Raw genomic sequence first — 21643 nt, 5'->3', positions numbered from 1 at the left:
AATACAAATATAAAGACTAGATTTTTATCTATGCCGTTGGATTAATTCAAAGGTTTCGCCATTCTTATGTGAATGCATACTTTCTGTTTTCAGAATTCTACGCTACTCTTCGTATGGGAGGACAACGCCATGGTGACTGACGTGATAGTCGAGAGATCGCAGCCAATCGTCCATAGATACAAAATCCCGGTTCCCGGCGGCTTTCACGCCCAGGTGAGGCTCCTGATACCACCCGGTGCTGATTTGAGTGGCGCCACCAAGTATCCCATGCTGGTTTATGTGTAAGTTTTCTCCAAAAGAAATTTTTTCTCTCTCCGATAAAGATATATACGATCGCTACTTTCCACGTTTGCTGCGTAAGATTGCATAATTCGTTTAATCGTATAGAAAAATGCATTATCTATGTGTCTTACAATTAATGGTATTATAAATAAAATAAAATTTTTTTTAAATTTTATTATTAAACATAAATTGAGACGGAAACTTTAATAATATATGCATTATATAGTCATCTTGGCCCCGCAAGTACTATAAAGATTTCTCGAGATTTTCAGTGGAAGACACGCGCGCATGCATATTCGACCAATTTAAACTCATACTTAGATCGTTTAGATACATATGTTCCGGCGAATTGTCGTGTTCAACGCGAAGGTACTTTCTAACCACATATCAACTAACAAAGTTCTTACATCCACTTTTCGGCGTCGCGTATATCTCAGCGTTCAACTTAAAAGCACCCATATTTTCCGCATCACGACAAGAAATGTGACAACGCACTTCGCGGGCATCATCAATCGGTTCCGTCATAATGCACTCGCGAGATAAGCGTAATGGAGAGCAGTGACGAACGTGTAGCAGCGGAACGCAATCTGCACCGTGACGTGAAAACGGAGCTCTCCTTTACGTGGCCTGAATTAGGACGGGATGTAAAACCACGAAGCGATGAGTCATTCCGTATTCAGTCTCACGAACGAAAACTTCAGCAGCTTCCCCGATAAAAGCGTAATATTATCGATTGCTCGGCACGTTCATATTTTTTCTGACCATATTAGTGAAAAAATAAATGATAAAAAAAAAGAGGTTTGAAAATCAAAAACATATGGCGTCTTGCATGCGTCTGACTCACATTCCATTTTTGGATCTTACTTTCCTGATATTTTAAGCATCATATTTTTTATGTTTTAAATATTTTTAATACATTTATATTCACGCGAAAAGAAACATATACTTTTATATATTATCAAAACTACTGTAAAAAATATTATTTATTTTTTCCAGTTACATTCATGCAAATTGGTAGTAATTTTTTTTTGCACAATTGGATTTTCTTTTTAAAAATTATTAGTCATTATTTTGTAAAGGTCTGCGAGTTTTTCATGTTTTTTTTAGCGTTCAGAAAAAGCACATGTACGCGTCGCCGGCGAGCACGACGCTCGAGGCCGATATAACTTTTCAGCGTAAATCCTAATAACACCTAATTTGTAGGCGGTCCTAGCCAAGCTCGAACTTTTGAAAGACCTTATGTAGAAGTTGCTACGATGTCCGTCCCTAAAGTGCAAGCTTTCCGTTGCGCATTAACGGTTAAGTTAGGCAAAGAGAGTAATGCGATCGTTTTCCTCTTGCTTGAAGTAGTCAAACTTTAATTTGATAGATATAAAATCACAAATACTTATATATCTAATATTGAAGTCTTGAAAAGATCTCAACAATGATAATAGCAGCATTTTATTTTTAGAATAATTCGAGTATATTTTCCAAAGAGTTTTTGAACGAGTTTAATTTATATATGATAATTCTTAGATTTTTTATACTTTTAATAATAATTTGTTCAAATTTTTAATTTTTTGTATATTTAAAAAATTTTTCTAATATTTTTTTACGCAAGAAAAAGGTAAATAATAGAACACATTTATACTTTTAATAAAATTTTTTTGTGGACAATTAATAAAGAATTAACGATTTAAATTTATGTAATAATGACGCCGATGTCATACTATCCATATTGGTGCTTAACGTGAACTTTTACCGACTATAAAAATGCGAAATAGTTGCAAAGTGGTGCATTGCAATTAAAAGTTAAGCTCATAGAAGAGCTATCGCAATTGCCGCAGTGGATACGTCTCGTTCGCTTGACGATGGCGAATGAAGAGAAGTTTGAGTTTCTACCGTTCGCTTTATCGTCGAGTAATTGTACTGTCCTTGTGTTTGAAACGGTATATTGGATCGCGCGGAGTTTTCACATATCGCATGTATTCGGGCAATTGCTTGTTCTCTCTGGTTTTCAGTTAAATTTTCTATGTCTGAATCATCGATCCATGATGTTCAGCGTTCATGATACATTCCATTTTTGCCGTGGTTCATGGTTTATCGGGTTCCACGCCAAATCTTTTAGACGCAGTTAAACAAATATTTTCTTTTAATATTTGCAGATCAACAAACTGCTATATTTTGAATGCGCGACTCCTCAAACTATTATTGTTTGATGTCAAAAATAAAAAATTTAACAAAAAGAGGCAATTGAAAGCAACAATACATGAGATGTTATCGTTATCGATACTTTTTCAACGGCGCGTTGTATATTTGCGTTAGTGTTTAAATTTATTATAATATATTTTAAACAGTAAGTAAAATAATAAAAGAAGAAATAATTTCTTGTGTTGCGTTAGAAAGGATCATTCTCCTTTTTTTCTCTTTGTAAAATATACAGTAGCGGCAAACGTTTTAAGATTCTGTAGTACCGTTTAATGACATTAGTTCTCTATTTTCACGCGTTTCTGCACTTGACGGATTTTCCATGTGAGCCCCGGTATCAGTCTTTGTCGCCGCGATGTAGTAACATCGGCACGATGAAAAGCACTGTTAGATATATCGCGTTTCAGCTCTCATATCCACTTTATCCAATTCACTTTATTATAAGGACATAAAGTACTGTCACGTGATTACATCATTGTCTACGAAAATAGCACGGGATTATACGCCATTTACGTACGTGTATTACAGGGATCGCTGTGGATCAGCATAATATCCGCTATCCACCGCGAGTTTGAAGCGCAATATGAAGCGCTAATTCTTTAATGATATTTGAATAAATATATTTTGTTAAACCGACGATGCTCACATTTTTTGCACGAATTAAAATATAATTAAAAAAGAGTACATAAATAATTTTTAGACTTCAAAGAAACATTAATCATTTTTTCCACGTGTAAAATTTAAAACTACATTTGTCAATCTCAAATTTAAAATGTCGGAAAAGTTGTTATGGCTTAACACCGATTAATTACATTAATTATATCGATTATAAAAGTGATTTATTTGTTTTCTCAGCGTTTTTACTTTTTTTCTACTGGCATTTATCGCTTTCCTGCACGAGCCGATCAATAGAGCAGATCATCGGTTATCATTACAGTATTCTTCGCTTCGATCGTTATGACATTTCATGATACCGTCGCGCCTCGTATCGCGTCATTCTCGGGAACATTCGCGTTTATATCACGCCATCCTTGGGATCGTTACTATCCGTTTCTATTTCCGCGTCAGAGTCGACCCTGCTATCTGGAAAATGCCGTATCAGAAAAGCCATCTTCGCCTTCGAACTTCCATTTCCTAATTCTCGCCGCGGTTTGATTCTCTTTGTGCATTTTCTTCTTCGAACATCTTTCACGAGAGTCTCCCAAATGGCACCAAGATTTTCCGCAAACGACCGTAATGAGCGCGAATGCCGAGAAAATTATACGCTAAACAACGAGGAAAATTGCCGGCCATTCTGTTAAGTCTGCTTGCGATGGTAGAATTAAGATTTTTACTCGAGAAACAGACCGATTTGACCAATAAAAGTTGTTCATATATTTTTTTCTATTTTAATTCGTACAAATGTGAAAGAGTGAAGCATTGCGTAAAATAAGCGAATTCGTGTGTACGCGGAGTTGCGAGCAAACGCAGACGATCGGAAAATGTCGCGACAATAATATGACGCTAAAATGTGCATCACGCAATCTGTCTGCTTTTCAGATACGGTGGACCGGATTCGTATCAGGTGACGGAGAAATTTAACATCGACTGGGGCACGTATCTTGTGACAAACAAAAGTATCATATATGCCGCTATTGATGGCCGCGGGTCCGGATTAATGGGTAACGACATGATGTTTGCTGTGTACCGGCACCTCGGCACCGTCGAAATTATCGACCAGATCAACGTCACTAGGTGAGTCCATTGTTGCAAAATAATTTCAAATTTATAAGCGTCAACTTTCAACATTAATCGCCGAAGAACGAATGCAATTTGCTAAAAAATAAACGTTTATCAACAAATTAACAACAATAACTCTAATTTTTCTTCTCTCAAAATCTCGAATCTAATAAAATCTTTTCCCAAACGTTCTTTCTTTCATCGTGACAAATTTTCTTGCAACTTTTAATTTAACCGTGTTAGTGAGAGCGCGCGAGAAATGTTTATCGTTCATTTTATTAACTTTTAAGGTTTAGTGCTTTCTTCAATTTTAGTTGAACTTTTCTTTTTCGAGAAAAGCCTAACTCGGAACAAACGCGCTCGTATCCTCGCGCTTAACGTTAGGGCGCATATTCGTTTAGACGTAGAAGAAACATTACATCGTTAACCCGAGATTGCCTCGGACGTACACTTAGCGAGCTGTTGCGGGATAACTCTCGACGGTCGCGTAACGAACGAGCGCGCCTTCAGCGGGCGGAATCTGACGCCGAACCCGCACGTCCAGCATCATCCCCTAAAAGCACGGCGAACAAAGTTTCGCTTCAGGACAAACCTAATTATAGGCGAAACCTCGTCGCGTCCCGAAGTGACTTATCGCCACGCGATCGGGGTAATCCGCTAAACCCCAAGTTAACTAATCTAACTCCGGCTCCCCGAACGCGCGTCCATAAACGCGCGCAAGCACCGCGTTTAATGAAGTTCTTTTCACGGCGCGAACACCTGAGAGCGCCGCCGCCGCCGCGTTAACAAGAAGAAAATTGCTCGTACTTTTATCTGAATTTATCGGCTGACCCTCTTCTTGCCGCGCCGTCGAGTGGCGGGTGCTACGAAGAAGAGCCGGGCTCTCTCCGCCCGTATTTCCGCTGGCTGCCGCGAGTAATTTATCTCGATGGCGGTGGAACGAACGGGCACCGGTAGCGAGAGTTCGCCACTTATACGCTCGTCTATCTTTAAACCGAAACATCAAACTTCCGGCCGTGATGAATAATGCCTATTTCGCGCCGGGGGCATCATATTTTACCGTTTAAGCGACAACGCGGCGACCGCCAAACCGCAAACTTGACGCCGCGCGTAGGCTGGCGGTTCCGCAATCTCTGTGAGGAATCGCTGGAATTTAGTTAATAACAACAGGGGATTGGCGAGAATGACGACGCACGACGATCTTCAAAGTAAATAAATTAGTAGACACGAGACAAAAATACGTAATGAACCTTGCTGCAATCAAATATTAATTTTTTCTCTCCCTCGTCTTTTTGTAATTTTATCAATTCTGAAGTTTTAACTTATTTTTCCTTTTGATTACATTTTTATGCGAATAATATTAATAATAACAGAAATATTTCTCTCTCAACGCGAATACTTATTTATCCTTTATGTGTACACGAGAAATGATTTGTTTTCCCTTACAATACAAGAGCACAATAGAGATAAAAGAAGAAAACGAAATTACTACGGTAGAGCTAATCCAGTTCTCCGCGAACGATTAGTGATTTCCCCTTTATTTCTCTAAAAAAAAAGCCACGGAATTCTACTTTTTTCAGAGTATCGATCCATTTTCTTTCCAAGTGTCCATAAAATACGAGGAAACCCGAGGAACACCTGGCTACATGTTTTACGTTCAATTTACTTGAATATTGAGCACATCAAGTGGCATCATCGACGAGCCCTGTACAACGCTTTTACCAGGAATTTATTTTTAAAAATTTTCAACCCCTGCTGGGATAAAGCGAAGATTTGCATGTACCAAATATTAGGTATCTTCGGAACTTTGCGTATCGAAAGCAAATGTAAACGGTGCATACGCTTAATCGCTGGTGTTCGCCGCCTATCGCCGGATCCCGCGACCGTGAGAGCGCGCAGAGACATTCGTGCGCGAATACACAAATGGTGTATTCCATCCGCACACGCGCTTCCCCCGGAATCTACGCCAGGGTGTTTTGCCGGTGCATCGCATGGCGTCCGGCTCGTAAAAAGCGAGTCGTGGAGCGAGTTGGCGGCGGTCCAAACGATTGCGGAATCGTCCGACTCTCTTCTGCCCGCGATCCGTGTAACGCGCGGTCTCTCTTCCCCCCCCCCTCCCTCGACCCTCCCGCACTCCGTGTCGCCCTTCCTACGTGCGCCAACCCTTAACGAAACCCCGCGTTTTGTCTCCTTTTTGCCGGCCTTTGTTCCATCATCGAATCGGCTCACCAAGCCGTCTAACCAGTCTATCGCTTTGTTGCTCCGCCCGCTAGTTCTACGATGACCTAATTGGTGAATAACGAGTGGTTTAACCAGAGTTGAAGTCCGGGGACGCACTTTTCGTAAGTGAAATGATCCTTTGAAAAAGAAACAGAAAGCGGTTAATTGTCCGAGGAAGAGGCCAGATCCACGTAAGCGTTTGTAATTAGTCTCTCAATCGAGTATTGCAGAACTAGAGAAATCCAAAAGAGATTGTCGAAAATTACCGCAGAACGGTGTATTCGTAGAGAAGATTTTTGTACAGGCAGTATTGTGCGACTTTAATTATTTAGAAAAAGGAAAGCTATCCGAAAGTACTGGAATTCGATTATTTTGCGATTTTCAAAAAAAAATGGAAAATATGTTATATATTGTCAAAAAGTAACAAGACGTTGCAATTTAAAAGTCTATTCCTTCACTTGTCAGTATTTTTATCACGCTTCTCGTTGATCCCGCTTAATCCCGTCGAAATCCCCTTGAATGATTTAAATCCGGACGTAATGTATTTGCGATTTTATTTAAAGCGCCGGAAAAATCCCTGCCTTAAATTCGCGCGGCGATCGAATCGTTGCGCTCTCGATACGTAAGCGACGGGCAGGCACAGCGAAACAAAGGGCCGCCCGGGATGCCGTCGTAGGACCGAAATACGTATCCTAGGATACGTAACGGGTGCGAGCCGCAAAACGAAAGAGACGACCGCCTCGGTCCGAGTGCCTCTTCTCCTCCTCGCGTCTCTTCTTTTTTCCTCGCGGGAAGAAATAGAATTCAACGTACCGCCGGTCGATTTACGAGGTAAATAAATTTCAGGCTAGCGAGGGGGGAGGGCGGGGGGGGGGGGAGCGAAATCTGCCGCGCGTCGCTGTACGAGTAGTCGTTACTATTTCCACAGGCGGTCGACCGGCCGACCGACCGGTCGGTTGGTTGGCGTGGGCGCTGATCCCACCGGAGCCATTATTATCGAACACACGAGACAATAGCCCGAAAAGATTGGAGGGAAGGAAGAAATACGAATTCTCTCCTTTTTTTTTCTTCCCTTTCCCATCGGGAAGGCAATGCGCGACCGGCGCTTTACGCGCGAAAACCCGGATTTCCGGAGAATCAAGATGCGGCACTCGATCTGAGAAGCATCGAAAAAGATGCACAAGGCGTCCCAGCAGCATCGCCGCGATTCTTCGGTCAATTTTTTTCTAAAAATATTGCGATTCAATTCCATTTGTCAAAATCCTTTTTTTGTTTTTTTGTAATTTTACCAGGCCACGCAAGCGCGCGTCATTTTCTCAAGTTATATAATAATTTGCATTTTTACTTTCTTCTAGACACTTCGGTTTTTTCGTACAATCACAAAGAGATACAAGCTATCAAAGCCTGTATTTCCGCGAGTACGCTTATTTGCACTTCAGATTTGATTTAGTTATATTTTTATTTCGACATCGTACTCTCTGAAGAATATTGATCCTCTACCACGGCGGCATCTATAGCGTCTTTAGATCTTTTCCTTCGCTTTTTGCAGACATTTGCAGGACAAATTGCCCTTCATCGACCGTACCAGGACAGCGATATGGGGTTGGAGTTACGGTGGATACGCGACCGGCATGACACTTGCCATGGATTTAAAGGGTGTCTTCAAGTGCGGCATGTCCGTCGCGCCCGTTACGGATTGGGCGCTTTACGGTAAGTTACAGGATAATTGATCGGTAATTAATCGAACTAATGGCACAACGCGATGGTGATTTATTTCTACGCGTAATCTACAGTTATTTGAGAGAAGGGGGGGAGGGGATAATTTAATACTGTAAACCGAAATTGTTTTGACAAAACAAATGATCTATTCCTTAAATATAATAATTTCTTATTATTATAATTGTAATTCCTTCTTATTCCTTATTCCTTAAGTAATTTATTGCATGGTAGAGTTTTATTAGTACTTCGACATTAATAAGAAATAATTGGTCACCATTAGCATTTCACGCGGGCAGCAAAGTGCCAGCATTATGCTCTTCGCTATAAATGGACGCTGTCAGGAAAGTTTAGTTGCGGAGAGTGCGACTTACTCGAAATGACACGCGCTAAGCTTATTTGGTCTTAGGATTTGTCCAAGAATATTTTACATGCCGGCGTTCTAATGAAGAAAAGTATGTTCAGCGGAGAAGACGCGCCGCTGCAGCTTTAATGTTTCGCTTTGTTTCCTTTTTTTTAAGCTACTTTAAATTCATGTCAGCATTACCTTTTCTCATTAGAGCACGCAGGAAAAATAGACGTGATTTACAGGGTAGTGTTAAAAAGACTTATGCAGCGTCACAGTTGTGCAATTCCTGCATAAAATATTTCACGCTGCATAACAGCGCAGTGCAAGCCCATTTTTCCTTTGTTTTGGATACTCTTTTAGGACACTTGTGCGCTGTTTTATAAATCTGACAATAACAATTGTTCAATTGCAGATTCGATTTACACCGAACGGTTTATGGGCTTACCAACCGTCGCCGATAACCTGCAGGGCTATGAGCGGGGCCAGCTGCTCAACAAGGTTGAGAACATTAAAAATAAGATGTACTATCTGATTCACGGAACTCTGGACGATAATGTGCATTATCAACAATCGCTCATGCTTGCGAAAGTCTTGGAACAGAAAGACATCCTCTTCAGACAGCAGGTATCTCTTCCCGTTTCTACAGATATCAAAATAATATGATAAATATTTTACATAAATAATAATTACTTTACTTTACTAGAAATGATAATTATAATACATGTATATTTAATTATCATTATTATAATTTAATTTTGTGTATAAAAAAATGGCAGTTTGTTTGTTAAAAGAAAGTGACGTTTGGTAGGCCTAGAATTTTAGAAATGGAATGTTAAAATATATATTTTACTTATTTTTATAATTTAGAATCTTTCATTATAATATTTGATTAGCCTAGAATTTTAGAATTTAAATTTTCTTTGCTGCGATGCATTAAAATCTTATATTTTAAAGAAAGAAATGGTCTAGAAAGTTAAAATGTAAAATTTTAATGCATTGCAGTATAGTTCTAGGCCTACCAAATGATATGATGTACAATTCTAAGGCATAAAAATAAATAAAATATACATTTTATTTGTTTTTTTTTATCTCTTTTATATTTTAAAAACTAAATTGTGTGCAGCTCACGCAATTGTGTTCTAATTTATAACAAGTTTTATTTGAAATTGATAAATTATCAATCGCAAAGTATCTCGTGATCCACAAATGAGAAATTCATAAATGTGCAAATGTCGCTTTACAGACTTACACGGACGAGGATCACGGTATCGCCCAATCGCGAGCACATCTTTATCACTCGCTGGAAAACTTCCTCGACGAATGCTTTCAGACGTCGTCATGATCGGATCATGGAATAGTGATGACAATCTAGATGCTGTACACCACTTGCCTCACACTTACCACTTGTAAATACTTTATCACATGTACATAGTTTATGTACGATATGTAATATGTGCGTTTAGAGAGAGAATGTACATAGCGGTATGAGATTGCCGAGGGAGTGAGAGAATGCGAGGAAGAGAGCGAAAATACGATGAGAGATAGAATAATTAGGCATCATTTGTCACGGAACTACACAGGGCTGGTCTGTGAGAAGCATCTTTGATACGTTTTTTAAAGGTACCCGATCAAATGGTGCATCAAAGGCCTAATAACGACGCGGGACCCGTCGTCTCGCTGTTTAGACCTCAAAAAGTACTAGAGTATATATTGTGTATCGTTGCAGCTCGTACTTATATTCGCAGATTGTTTTATCTCAGCATATCGGAATCGACGCGCGAGATGTTACTCTCCAGATGGTCAAATGGATCGATCGATTTAACACGACGCGTCGCGACGTCGGGATGTTTTAGATCGTCGTGAAGTGTAAGGCGCAATTTTTCGTCGTTTAATCCTGATCGAATTATTATTTCATAAATCTGCGATGTGTGTGTGTAACTTTAACATAATTTGAAAAAATTTTATTCACTTCTATCATTATGTTAATCATCAGAGCCGGGTCTAGACCCTGTAACGTTTTTGTGCAATCTTTATACGAGCATCCCTCATCAATACCAAAATGGACCAAATAAAAAGCAAACCAAGTAAGGTAGAATAATTTTATTAATATATAAATAGAGAAAGGGACGCCAGCCCTTTTTAGCTGATCAAAATTTGTCTGACAGACTAAAATATTACAAACCACTAGCACAAAAGCAGCATCTTTCGGAGGCATCCCTCTTTAAAACTCCCTCCCCTTTTAAGACCGGCTCTGTTAATGATAAAATAATAATGAAGTGGTTAATTATAGTGTAAACCACTTCATAATCTGTGAATCAATAATTTTAGAACTTATTTTAGAATTTCTTTTAGAAGAAACAAAAATTTTTATGTTTTCAAATTAAATTAATTGAATACATTTAACTATCTGGAATATTATGTTCCCTATCTACATATTTTCTTTGTTACTGTACCCGTAGTCTTTTGACACAACATTAAAATAAGTTGACACAGAATGTTCACATATATGAGTTCAGTGTTACTATCTCGAGATTATTGCTTCTTGATATTTCTGGAGACATATAAGCTAAATTTTCTGTCATATTTAAGATAATTAAAAGAATTTTTTTTAATTGAGAATTTCATGCAATTTAGAAATCACGGAATAGAATCCTTAAAATACTTTTGGTATGATATGAATTATTCTTTTATTTATGAATAATTTATCATCAACCATGAAACATTTTTGTAATAAAATTAAAAATTGAAGTACACTTTCTGTGTACGCTTCCCGACAATAATCAATGGTATTTTAAAATATATTACTTCTTAACAACTTGTTCAACGTGACGTATAAATTATTCGTCTCTAAAAAGCGTCTGTCAAATATTTACAATATCATAATTAAATCTTTGATAACAAATTTATAATTAATACATAAAAAATAAGTTTCTTTTTTAATGCAACAAAGCATTTTCTGAACTCATATATGTTATCTTAAGGCTCTGGAATACCTGGCAAACATATAAAACTTTGATGTATAAAGGATACATTTATGATACATGATATGAATGATCAATATTAATGATGCATAATTATATCGTTGTGCTAATCAGAAGGCTCGACGATATAAGAATATTGTACAAGCACAATCTTGCCAATTGAACTCTGTAACATTCGCCGACAATGTAGCTAATATATAAAAATCAAAATTTTTCCTATATAAAAAAAAAGTGAGGTGGAGCTAATTAATTTTTTGAGATATATTTAGAACTGTCCTTATAAAGCATTGTGATATTTGCAATTTTAAACAACACATACCAACATAAAACGCAGTATGGTAACTAATGAAGATTATATGAAAAATGATGACCAACCTCCACACTTTCAGAATTGACAAAAATGTAAAAGCAATGTTTTGTAATGATCTATAGTTATAGATATCATTGAATTATTTTTCTCAGCAAACCGCGTTGTACGTTTTTTGGGAGAGATATTTCACTATAAAAATAATATGTACAAAAAATACATTCCCATAAAGAAAATATATAATAGTAAGTTTTTAAAAACAAGTTTTTAAAAACATGTTTTTTATAAGATATATATTACGCGCTATCGAATATATAATATTCGAAAATATAAATCGCATTTAATAATAGCACTGTTACAAAAATATTGATCATATTATTTTAATATATAGAGTATTTCAAAAACAAGATGTGTGTTAATAATAAAATACTATCTTTTAAGATTTTTGGGATCGATTTTATTATCGCAAAAGTTGCATAAAAGTTATTTAAATGACAATTCTTAAATTTTTTTAAGGATAGACATAATAAAAAAAAAAACGAGTTTTTTTGTATGCTGCATTTTAATTTTGAAAGAACAAGAATTTATGTATTTCACATATCTATTCTTCTGTTGTGAACTTTTTCAATATTAATGCTTATGCTATGCTTAATTGTGTTATGGGTATACCAGAGTGTTAAGACAGCGCTATTATACAACTTTACACGTTTATATGATGTAATTCTTTCTTGGTTATGTAATGAATACATGTAAAGTTCAGTGATTAGTTTGACATCTCTTTCCTTAACGTGGAATAGCATATCTATTTCTTATTATTGCTAGATTATGGGCAGATATTAGTGCCAATGTGTAAATGCACATACAAGTAAGAAACTATCAACAAACTCTCTGACTATTAAAGTTTTGTAATACAAGGACCACTGTAACGATTTCAAGAGTGGATCAAGATGAATTTATTAAAATAATTGTTAACTTTTATCCTGACACATGCATTGTACATACAGAATTACTTAATTGAACACTTAACTAAGGTAAAAAAAAAGCATTGTTAGAAAGAAGATACTGCAAGGATGATTCAGTAGAGTTATGAAATTATAAAGATGTACTCTCTTTCACTACTATTTGTTGAGTGTATTATAAATAAAGTTCTATGTTTTATTAAGGCAAAGTGTTTATATCTCCGAAAACCTATTTTACCGTAGATATTTATACATATTGGATTGTAAACAGCATTTAATAATAAGATTTTGCAAATAATAGATTGATATCACAGAATACAAATGTGTAGAACATAAAATGCAAAAGAAATACATATAAAATACATTACAAAAGAATTTTCTATTTCTTCAACACACTGGTTTGTACAATGTAAAAATAGTATATCTTTCCCATTCCAAGAAAATAAACAGGAGAATCATAACCTTAATATTTTGTACAAAATAATATATATACTGCAAAATTTTCCATTAAGAATTCTCTGTTTCCTTGTATCTGCAAATAAAATTATTTATTAATTAACAAAAAAGTATCAAATTAAATACAAAATTTATAAATTTTGGTAACAATATCCACAATACTATGTCAATAATAAACATTGCTATATGCAGAAACATACTTGCATTTGGTACATGTGTAAAACACAGTCTGTCCTTCATCAGCTGATCTCAATTGCAAAGTGGCATACGACATTTTATCATTTTGACATTGAGGACAGCGTCGTTCTACAACTGGTCCATCTGCGTCATCTTCACTATCATCTGCTTCTCTTGAGGATGAATAAGTATGTTTAGAATTAAAATTAATTGTATATGTCATTTCCATATCACCAAAAACTGCAATGCAAAATTGGGTATTAATTCAAAACTATTATAAGTTTTAAATTATTATTATTATTATTAATATTCCTAAACTTCGCATATAAAAATGTGTTGTAAAATAATGGCTTTTTCAACTGTGATAAATATTATTATATTATTTGAAATATACCTTCAGAACCCCATTCTCTTTTGCACGCATAGCACATGACACCTCCTCTTTCGCCAAGTAAAGGTAAAATTGAACCGCAATCCGGACAGAAACCAGGTGCAGTGATAAAACAGCTATCTTTGATACTTGCCATTATTTAATGCGTATTTATTATACACAATGCAATCAATTCAAACAATATAACCTATAAAATGCACACTTGAATCCAACGACGCAGACGACGTGAACAAAAATGATTGTGTCACCATCTAACGGTAAAGACACAATATAACACTTTCTCTAGGCCGTACAGTAGCGCTAACGGGATCCATTTTAGAGCCGAACTACATAGCCAGATCCACTTTTTGCTGCCATGGTAAGACAGCCGATTGGTGCATGTCCGTGCTAGATCCATAACATATTTTAAAATTCATGTAATTATTTAATTCAAGGTTGATTGTACATTCATACAGATACATATGACATGTAATATTGTACATAAAAAAATTAATATATAAGAAAATTATGTTTTATGTTTAATTATATTATACAAATATTTATTACGATTTCCTAGAAAATAAAAAAAGTAACATTTAATTTTGATCAAGATGAACAAGTAGTAGCGAAGTGATTTATGCTTGCTTTATAACAATGTAATTGTATCACTTCGTCTTATGACTGCAAAAATGACCGCTGGGATTGGATAGACGTGGTATGGCATAGAAACAATTTATTTCATATAAACATTTGATACAGTTTTAAAATTTTATTTGTAGAACTTATTCTTAGCAATGGTGTTAATAAAGCTAGCTCCTAAGATATAATATATTAGAGAAAAATGAATAGAGTGATCAAGATTCAAAATTCGGTTTTGGCATGATACTGTTAATCGACTTGGATACATATAGGAGATATGAAATAAAATCATTTACAAAAAAGAATGGAGAAGATAACTTTCGTCACTAAAATTAAATAGAAATTGTTGAACAGAATTTACGTAAAGTTTTGTTATTTTATCAAAATTTATAATCAATAATGAATAGTTCGCTGTACAGTAATTCTTTACTTCTCCGTTCAAAAAAATTATATTTCATTTGCAAATGATGAGAAAAATTATATTTCTGTCTATCGTTTTATAACAAAAAAACATACATAGGTACATGTAGCAAAAAGTCTAACAATACTTTTTGATTCCCTCAAACTTTATTTAGTGTGAAAACGCTAAATTTTCAAAATTAGGCCATACATTTTAAATGACAAATTGGCCATTAAGATGTTATTTTTATCAAAGCATATTTTCTATTTTCAATTTGCGTAAAAATACACTTGTCGTGAAATAAATATTTCGTTCTTTATTTTAGAATAGCATTAATTGTTGCAAGAATGGGAGAAAATAGCAGCAGAATATAAATTAGATGATGCAAATTGAAATTCAGTAAGAAAAAGGGAAATTATTGAACGAAGAGTTTGTAATTGTCCATTAATATAATGTTCGATATTTAGTAAGACCAATCTCAACTTTTCTATTAATTATTTTTAATTTATTTGCCAGAACTTTTCAGCAAGCTTTTCCAAGTTTCTTGAGCGAAATTGCTTTCAGGAGCAGCGTAGATTTATCCAGCATGCGGAACGGAACATCAAGAAAATCACGTTTCAATCATATTTTATGACAACTGTTGGAAATATAAAGTACGTGTTCTCGACCTATTATGGATAGCTGCTTGAAAATCTGTACTGACAATGATTTTATATAATTATGCTTGTTATTATTATATAATATAAGATATCTTACTTTAAATATACAATGAATATACATTTATGCTTAGATTGTGAAAATATCCTCGCGATCGTAACGCAACGTACACAAAGACGACTGTCGATAATTATCTCACACAGGAATTGTATTATTCTTTGTTATAATTACTTTTACACGTTAGCGTGCTAAGAGAACTTACAGTGATAATTGATAAGATTGTCGATTGAATCTATTCTACGGCGAGAATATTATCACAATTTAAGTATATCGTTAATTCGCTTTTTTTATGAATGGACTAGACTCGATTACTTATAATAATAATAGTAGTTTCTTATCATTAAGAATATTGCAGAGAAACGAGGATATTTTTCGCAAGCTATAACAGTAAGTCAGAAATATAGATGTACAAGATTTTGGCTCAAAACGAATTACTATCAGTGTGTCTCTTAATCTTTAATATTTCTTTTATCTTCTCTTCCTCATTCAAATTTATGTCGTGTCTATATCAAACGCGTCTATAATCTCTGTTTGATATACTTTTGTCTTATTTTATATAAAAGTCTAGAAGCGTTTAAGAAATTATATCGTGAAAAGTACAGCTTATCGCAAAGAAATCTAAATTATTAAATTGTATACTCAATCCGTATGTCGGCAGGCACACGAAGAAGACGTTAGGAAGACTCCAGTAAGATAAAATTAAATAAAGATTAATGATCGAGAAGTGCTTGAATACAATTTTTAAACGTATAAACTAATTTTTGAGAGTGTTATTTTATAAATTTTTTGCATTTGGCATTATGTTAATTACATTTTTCGATGAGCAAGATGTTCGCGAAATGACAGACATGTTTGATAGTAACAAGTTCCGATGCCATCTTGAGCTGCATTTAATTGCAAAGTTAATTAAAGTAGAGTGGGATGTTTAGATAATCGAAGATCAGGATGCAAAGACATCAGGCAAATCCAATTTTCGCGCATGTTACTGTAAAGCCGATAAAATCCAAGATGTTTCGAAATTTTGTTTCATTTCTATAAAATTAAATAATGCAGTTTTTGCATTCTTCTATGTATCTTTCTTCAATATATTTCTATTCGTTAATTATTAACATTAAGAAACGCATAATTCTCATATTAATTTATGGATAAAAATTTCACATACAATTGATTCGTTGAAAAGAACGCTTTTGCCTAGTTTTTGCATCAGATATTACAATTATGTTAAAAATATAGACACATATTTCGTACATATACAAAAAGTACGATGTGTTATTAAGAATAAAACGCATAGGAAACGGAATTCGCTTATTATCTTTAATAGGGAGAGGGGTGCGTTATTTTTGTACAACGCGCCTGATACATCCTACATATTACAGTTAATAAATAATGCGATGATTCGAGAAGTATGGAAGAGAATATCTAAATATATATCTCGCTCTCTTTAACTTTACTTTTACCACTTTGATATGCAGTTGCAGATATGCAAAGTTATGCTTTTTTTAGAAGCGTGTGAGAATAACAGCTCTTTCAATATTATCTTAAAATAGCTTTCTTTTCTTTGTGCTCGGGTAATATTCGCTCGAATTTTCGCTTTCGTCGTTGTGATTCAATGAGTTCTCGAAGATTTCCGTGACTTTGCAAGTGAGAATGCACCTAAAATTATTGGAAGGCCCATCTAGCGTCGCTAAACACGAATTATACGCGTATACATAAATAATATATATAAATTAATTAAGTACAAAAATTACAAACTTATTAACAAAATATTGGCAAGACAGTGGTTCAGCCGAATTAACGGGCTACAAATATCGCATCACTTTCCGTTCTCTTACCAATTATCTAACGAGATTCTCACCGCCTGTAAGAGAACTCAAATAACTCAAGGAGCACAAAGCTTCGTATCAATTCCCATTACAATAGCCGATTAATCGAAATGTAAAACTACGATCAAAATATTATTCTTTGCCAAGAATTTTTAAATTTCACCTTGGCAGTTTCTTATATATTCGACATTTTTTCGTACAAAATGTTTTATATTGATATTTTCAACATAATATTCATTGCTGCATTTATAAATACGACTTCACAATGTTGTAGCAACAAATACTATAAAAAAATACTGATAAAAATAATTTTTAACAATTCTATTATTTCATAATGTCTTATTTTGTTTGCTATAAATAAATTTTGATCTTTAAAATTATAGCGCGATTAATCGACGAATGTGAACGAGAATTTCACCCTTTTTTTCAACCTCTACTTACAACCCATTAATTATCGCGAATTATTATTCGAAATAAATATGCAGGAAGCCAAGAGTCGCGCATGAATAGTGAGTTTATTTAAAAACAGTTTAGTGAGAGATACTGGAGTCTCAATTTTTATAAAAAACTCGTGTAAAGTGAAGAGTAGTTTTATCGTAAAAGGAAGAGAACATATTTTACATTTTTGCCTTATCCTGGCAACAGGAATTCCGCTTCAATACATATAACTGAGAAGAATTGATTTGCTTATATGTATATATGTGGAATGTTGATAGTGTGTGTTTCTTTTTACTTAAACAAGACTATCTGCTCGCTTATCGTAATAACAATCTGCTCGAGACATTTTTGAAACCGTCGTTTCTTACACTGTACGCATCCTTGGAACGTCCTTGCAAAAATTCACCTCTCGTTAAAAATCAGAACACTTTCTACTTTCATTCGTAAAAGGTCAATCTCATGTACTTCTGCATTTATAATTCGTATCACGACATACCGCTCGCATTCCTCACAATTCCTCGACGAGTTGCCTTATCGCCATTCTATGTCAATAAATATTACGCTCAAATACGTCTTCTCTCTGAAGAATATCGTTTAAATTACCTAACACATATCACAGAATCCATATCCTCTTTTAGAAGAAAAAGAATTATACAAACGCAATAGCACGGGATACAAAAGCATTAGTATTAAGTAGAATTATACAAATACGTCGACGCATTATTGATACAAACTAAAGTTGCGTATGTTGCGCTTGTCCAAGTCCGATCAAAATGACAAATTTTGTGCCTTCAGATATAAGTTTACTGACTTTGCCGGTTTTTGGTTCAAAGAAATATCATTCATTACCCCATCTTGCTCCAATGTTTAGGCAGTGATCACTATCCTACTTCGCTATATTTTCCCATCCATTACAGAACAGAAGTGAAATCGAGGAAATACGCACCGTTCGTTGTAATTGTAAAAATTAAAAAAGTTTTGAAGAACGTAATAAGATACACATTGGAACTATACTTTTATCATATTATTTAATGAATCGCTCTCAATTCGTATCTTTTCAAGCACGTAAGTTTATTACAAGATAAAAATAATTCTGCATTTCTATATAAGAACATAAATTAAAAGTTTATTTATTTTTATATAAGAAAATAAGGTTAAATCGCGATAAATATCTGTGCGTTTATTTTCAATGCTTAATCTTTGAAAATAAAAATTTATTTAAAAGTTGAATTTCCCAATTTTTGTGTCCATTCTGTAATGAAGTGTTATTGCTACTCGTCGAGCAATCGCTGCGTCTTACAGCGGCGAATAAATAAAATCGCAAGACGCCTTGTGATCGCTGCCCCTCAAGCATACAAGCGCGCGATCATGTATATGCATTCAAACCGTGAATCCTGAAGAACATCCACTTAATCGGTATCGGTACGGATAAATTAATGCAATGAAAGTTATGTAATAATAGATTGGTTATTAGCTCTGTAGTGAGTATGTTACAATACTATACGAATATACTTATTTCTTTAAATCGACATTATCTGTATGATACAGTGACGGGTTTTGGGATCCGCCTCGACGAAAACATCTCAGAGATATCTGCGAAGAAAATGCGCAATTCAGATGCATGATAAAATTTCACGTTGACGTAGAATTTTTTTCAACACATATCAGCCGAACAGTCTAAAGGCAAAAGACCTACCTTCGTCGTTGATACGAAGCGACGCCGAAGTTACAAAGGGACTATTGGTTGAGCAGGGTGTTAGTCACCTCAGAGATGGACAACAGAGGACTCCCGGCGTCCGGTTTGGAATCTGTGGGACAGTTGGGCCCATTGCCGCCGTTGCCACCGCTGACGATCCCACGTGATGGTGGTGGTGCGGAGGATGGTACAAGACGTTGCTGTTGCTGGTGCTGTTGTCCACTCCGGTGCCCATGCCCATGCCTGCTCCCACCCCCGTCCCCGTTCCCGCAGCTGACGGTGGCGTGCTGCAACCAAATGGACGGTCTCCCCGTTATCTTACGTGTACTAATTATACTTCTCTTATTTTAGATACAGTGACACAGCGCCGAGCAGTCCGGTCGGAACTCCGCTATTTAGATATCACTGAGAGAAGACAAGAGCTTTTAATAATTTTCGCTTGTTTACCTAAAACATTGATTGCTTCGATATCATGAAAATTAAGTATCGCATATATTATTTATACGCAAAATCATAAATAAGCCGTCGGCTTATGCTTTATCTTTGCGGCATGCTTTTCTTGGAAAAACAAAATTGTGAATCGGATGTAGCTTCATAATCTTATAAAAGTTACCGTCATTTTTCTTATGCAACACTTGCGTGCTTGGGATTATGTACTTTGTGTTCATTGATTGATGACGTTGTTACCAAACAACTGCTCAAATTGCGATCATATTGGTGAAGTTCAACGCTGATCTAATGATTTTTACAATAGTAAAGCAGTGAGCTTTATAAACAATCATTGAAATTATGTAGAAAACAAGTAAAAAAAATCGTTCAAAGTAAGTTCAACCATGCATTTATTTTTGGTCACGATATACCAAGTGGACAAATATATTTCATATTATACTTGCAAAAATTACTATTTATACAAATATCTACAAAGGTATATATTTTCAAATAGTATATTGTACAGTATACTGATGACAAAAAGATTGTCCAATTGGTAAGTGTGTGCAAGTATGCAAAATTTTTCGAATTTTGACATTCGATTCGGTTCTCTTCGAGAGTTTGGTCATCTTACCCTAAACGCCGATGAAAAATTATAATAAAATCTGTGAGGCAGCAGTGACACTCACTGGGGCGTGTGCCTTGGTGGTGCGGGGTGGTGATGGTGGTAGGGATAGTACTGGTAGTGATGGTGTTGCACTCCTTGCCATACCTCGGAGCCCGCTTCCCCGTGCCCGCCATGGCCCGGATGAGAGTGCGTGTAACCGATGGTGCTGGCAGCGGCAGCGGCGGCCGCGGCGGCTGCTGCGGCTGCCTGGTATTGTGATGTAGTCACTGGATATTGCTGATGTTGTTGCTGCTGCTGCTGCTGCTGCTGCTGCTGCTGTTGATGATGATGTTGCTGCTGTTGTTGCTGCTGCTGAGATTGTTGCGCTTTATTGTTCCTCGGGGGACTCGATGCGGTCACTTGTTGATCCGTGGGTGAGGTTTGCCGCCATTTGCAGTCTCCGTTCATGGAGTTCATCTCCGCCAGCGACTTGAGCGGGTCGCCGGTAGCGTTGGTCGAATGCGTCGACGAGTGTGTCGAGTGCGGCGTCGGCGGGCTGTAGCTGCCGTTGTTCCTAGGCGGTGTGCGCGACGGCGGTGCACCCCACATCAGCACGGTCTGCCGTGGCGCTTCGTTGCTATACACCTCAGACTTCACATCCTCCATTTTCGGCGTCAAGACGCCGTTGGCCGCGCCGGTCACTGGCGAGCTGCCAGCAGAGTTACTGGACGACGCGCCACCCTCTAGCGAGTGCCTGCTCCCGGCACGTACGACGTTCATGTCGGTCGTCGTCGGATGCATCGTGGATGCGCTCGCCACCGGACTGGCGGCGTACGGCGAACCGCTCACGCTGCCGGGGTGTCTCGTCTCCACGTAGCTGTACTTGGGCGACTCGCCGCTGCCGAGTTGCTGGCAGTAAAGTTTATCTTCCGTTTTGCTAGCTAACTGGTGAGTCTCGTACGTGGGCAGCGACACGTCGATGAAACCGTTGTACGCGGTGCCGGTGTGGTACTCCGGATAGTACGAGCCCAGCGGCCTGTATTGAAATAAGTTCTCCGTAGCTGTAAGATACCTGAACAAAGAATATTCAGTTACAATGTGAAGCTTTTTACTACCTTTTACACCGCAAAATCTGATTTCATATTGCAACTCGCCTCGGCATATTTTA

At 36.4% G+C, this 21643-nt stretch overlaps 3 protein-coding genes across 19 annotated transcripts in view; 1 reads left to right on the top strand and 2 right to left on the bottom strand.

The window, feature by feature from the left end:
• Positions 1-12926, top strand: part of ome (dipeptidyl peptidase 4 omega) — a 304004-nt gene extending 291078 nt beyond the window's left edge. For 13 of the 14 annotated variants that reach the window (XM_067348239.1, XM_067348241.1, XM_067348240.1 and 10 more), the window contains 5 exons: positions 94-281; positions 4012-4206; positions 7961-8121; positions 8889-9100; positions 9720-12926. In XM_067348239.1, the coding sequence (XP_067204340.1) occupies positions 94-281; positions 4012-4206; positions 7961-8121; positions 8889-9100; positions 9720-9818 (855 nt within the window). In that variant the 3' untranslated portion in view covers positions 9819-12926. The other variant, XM_067348247.1, reaches the window with a different exon arrangement.
• A 157-nt stretch (positions 12927-13083) lies between these two features.
• On the bottom strand, positions 13084-14014 carry Polr1H (RNA polymerase I subunit RpI12). The gene is made up of 3 exons (XM_012370629.2): positions 13751-14014; positions 13380-13596; positions 13084-13255 (listed from the first exon to the last, which is right to left on the bottom strand). The coding sequence occupies exons 1-3, from the start codon at positions 13881-13883 to the stop codon at positions 13231-13233; spliced, it is 375 nt and encodes a 124-aa protein (XP_012226052.1). The 5' UTR covers positions 13884-14014; the 3' UTR covers positions 13084-13230.
• A 430-nt stretch (positions 14015-14444) lies between these two features.
• Positions 14445-21643, bottom strand: part of LOC105674645 (protein single-minded) — a 187543-nt gene continuing 180344 nt past the window's right edge. For 3 of the 4 annotated variants that reach the window (XM_067348235.1, XM_067348233.1, XM_067348236.1), the window contains 3 exons: positions 20558-21547; positions 19440-19726; positions 14445-19336 (listed from right to left, as the gene is read on the bottom strand). In XM_067348235.1, the coding sequence (XP_067204336.1) occupies positions 19504-19726; positions 20558-21547 (1213 nt within the window). In that variant the 3' untranslated portion in view covers positions 14445-19336; positions 19440-19503. The remainder of the gene's footprint in view (positions 19337-19439; positions 19727-20557; positions 21548-21643) is intronic. The other variant, XM_067348234.1, reaches the window with a different exon arrangement.

The sequence above is a fragment of the Linepithema humile genome, chromosome 1 (assembly GCF_040581485.1).
Source record: "Linepithema humile isolate Giens D197 chromosome 1, Lhum_UNIL_v1.0, whole genome shotgun sequence".
Lineage (NCBI taxonomy): Eukaryota > Metazoa > Arthropoda > Insecta > Hymenoptera > Formicidae > Linepithema > Linepithema humile.
Note: the sequence above shows the minus strand (reverse complement) of the source record. Positions and strands in the feature narration are given on the sequence as shown.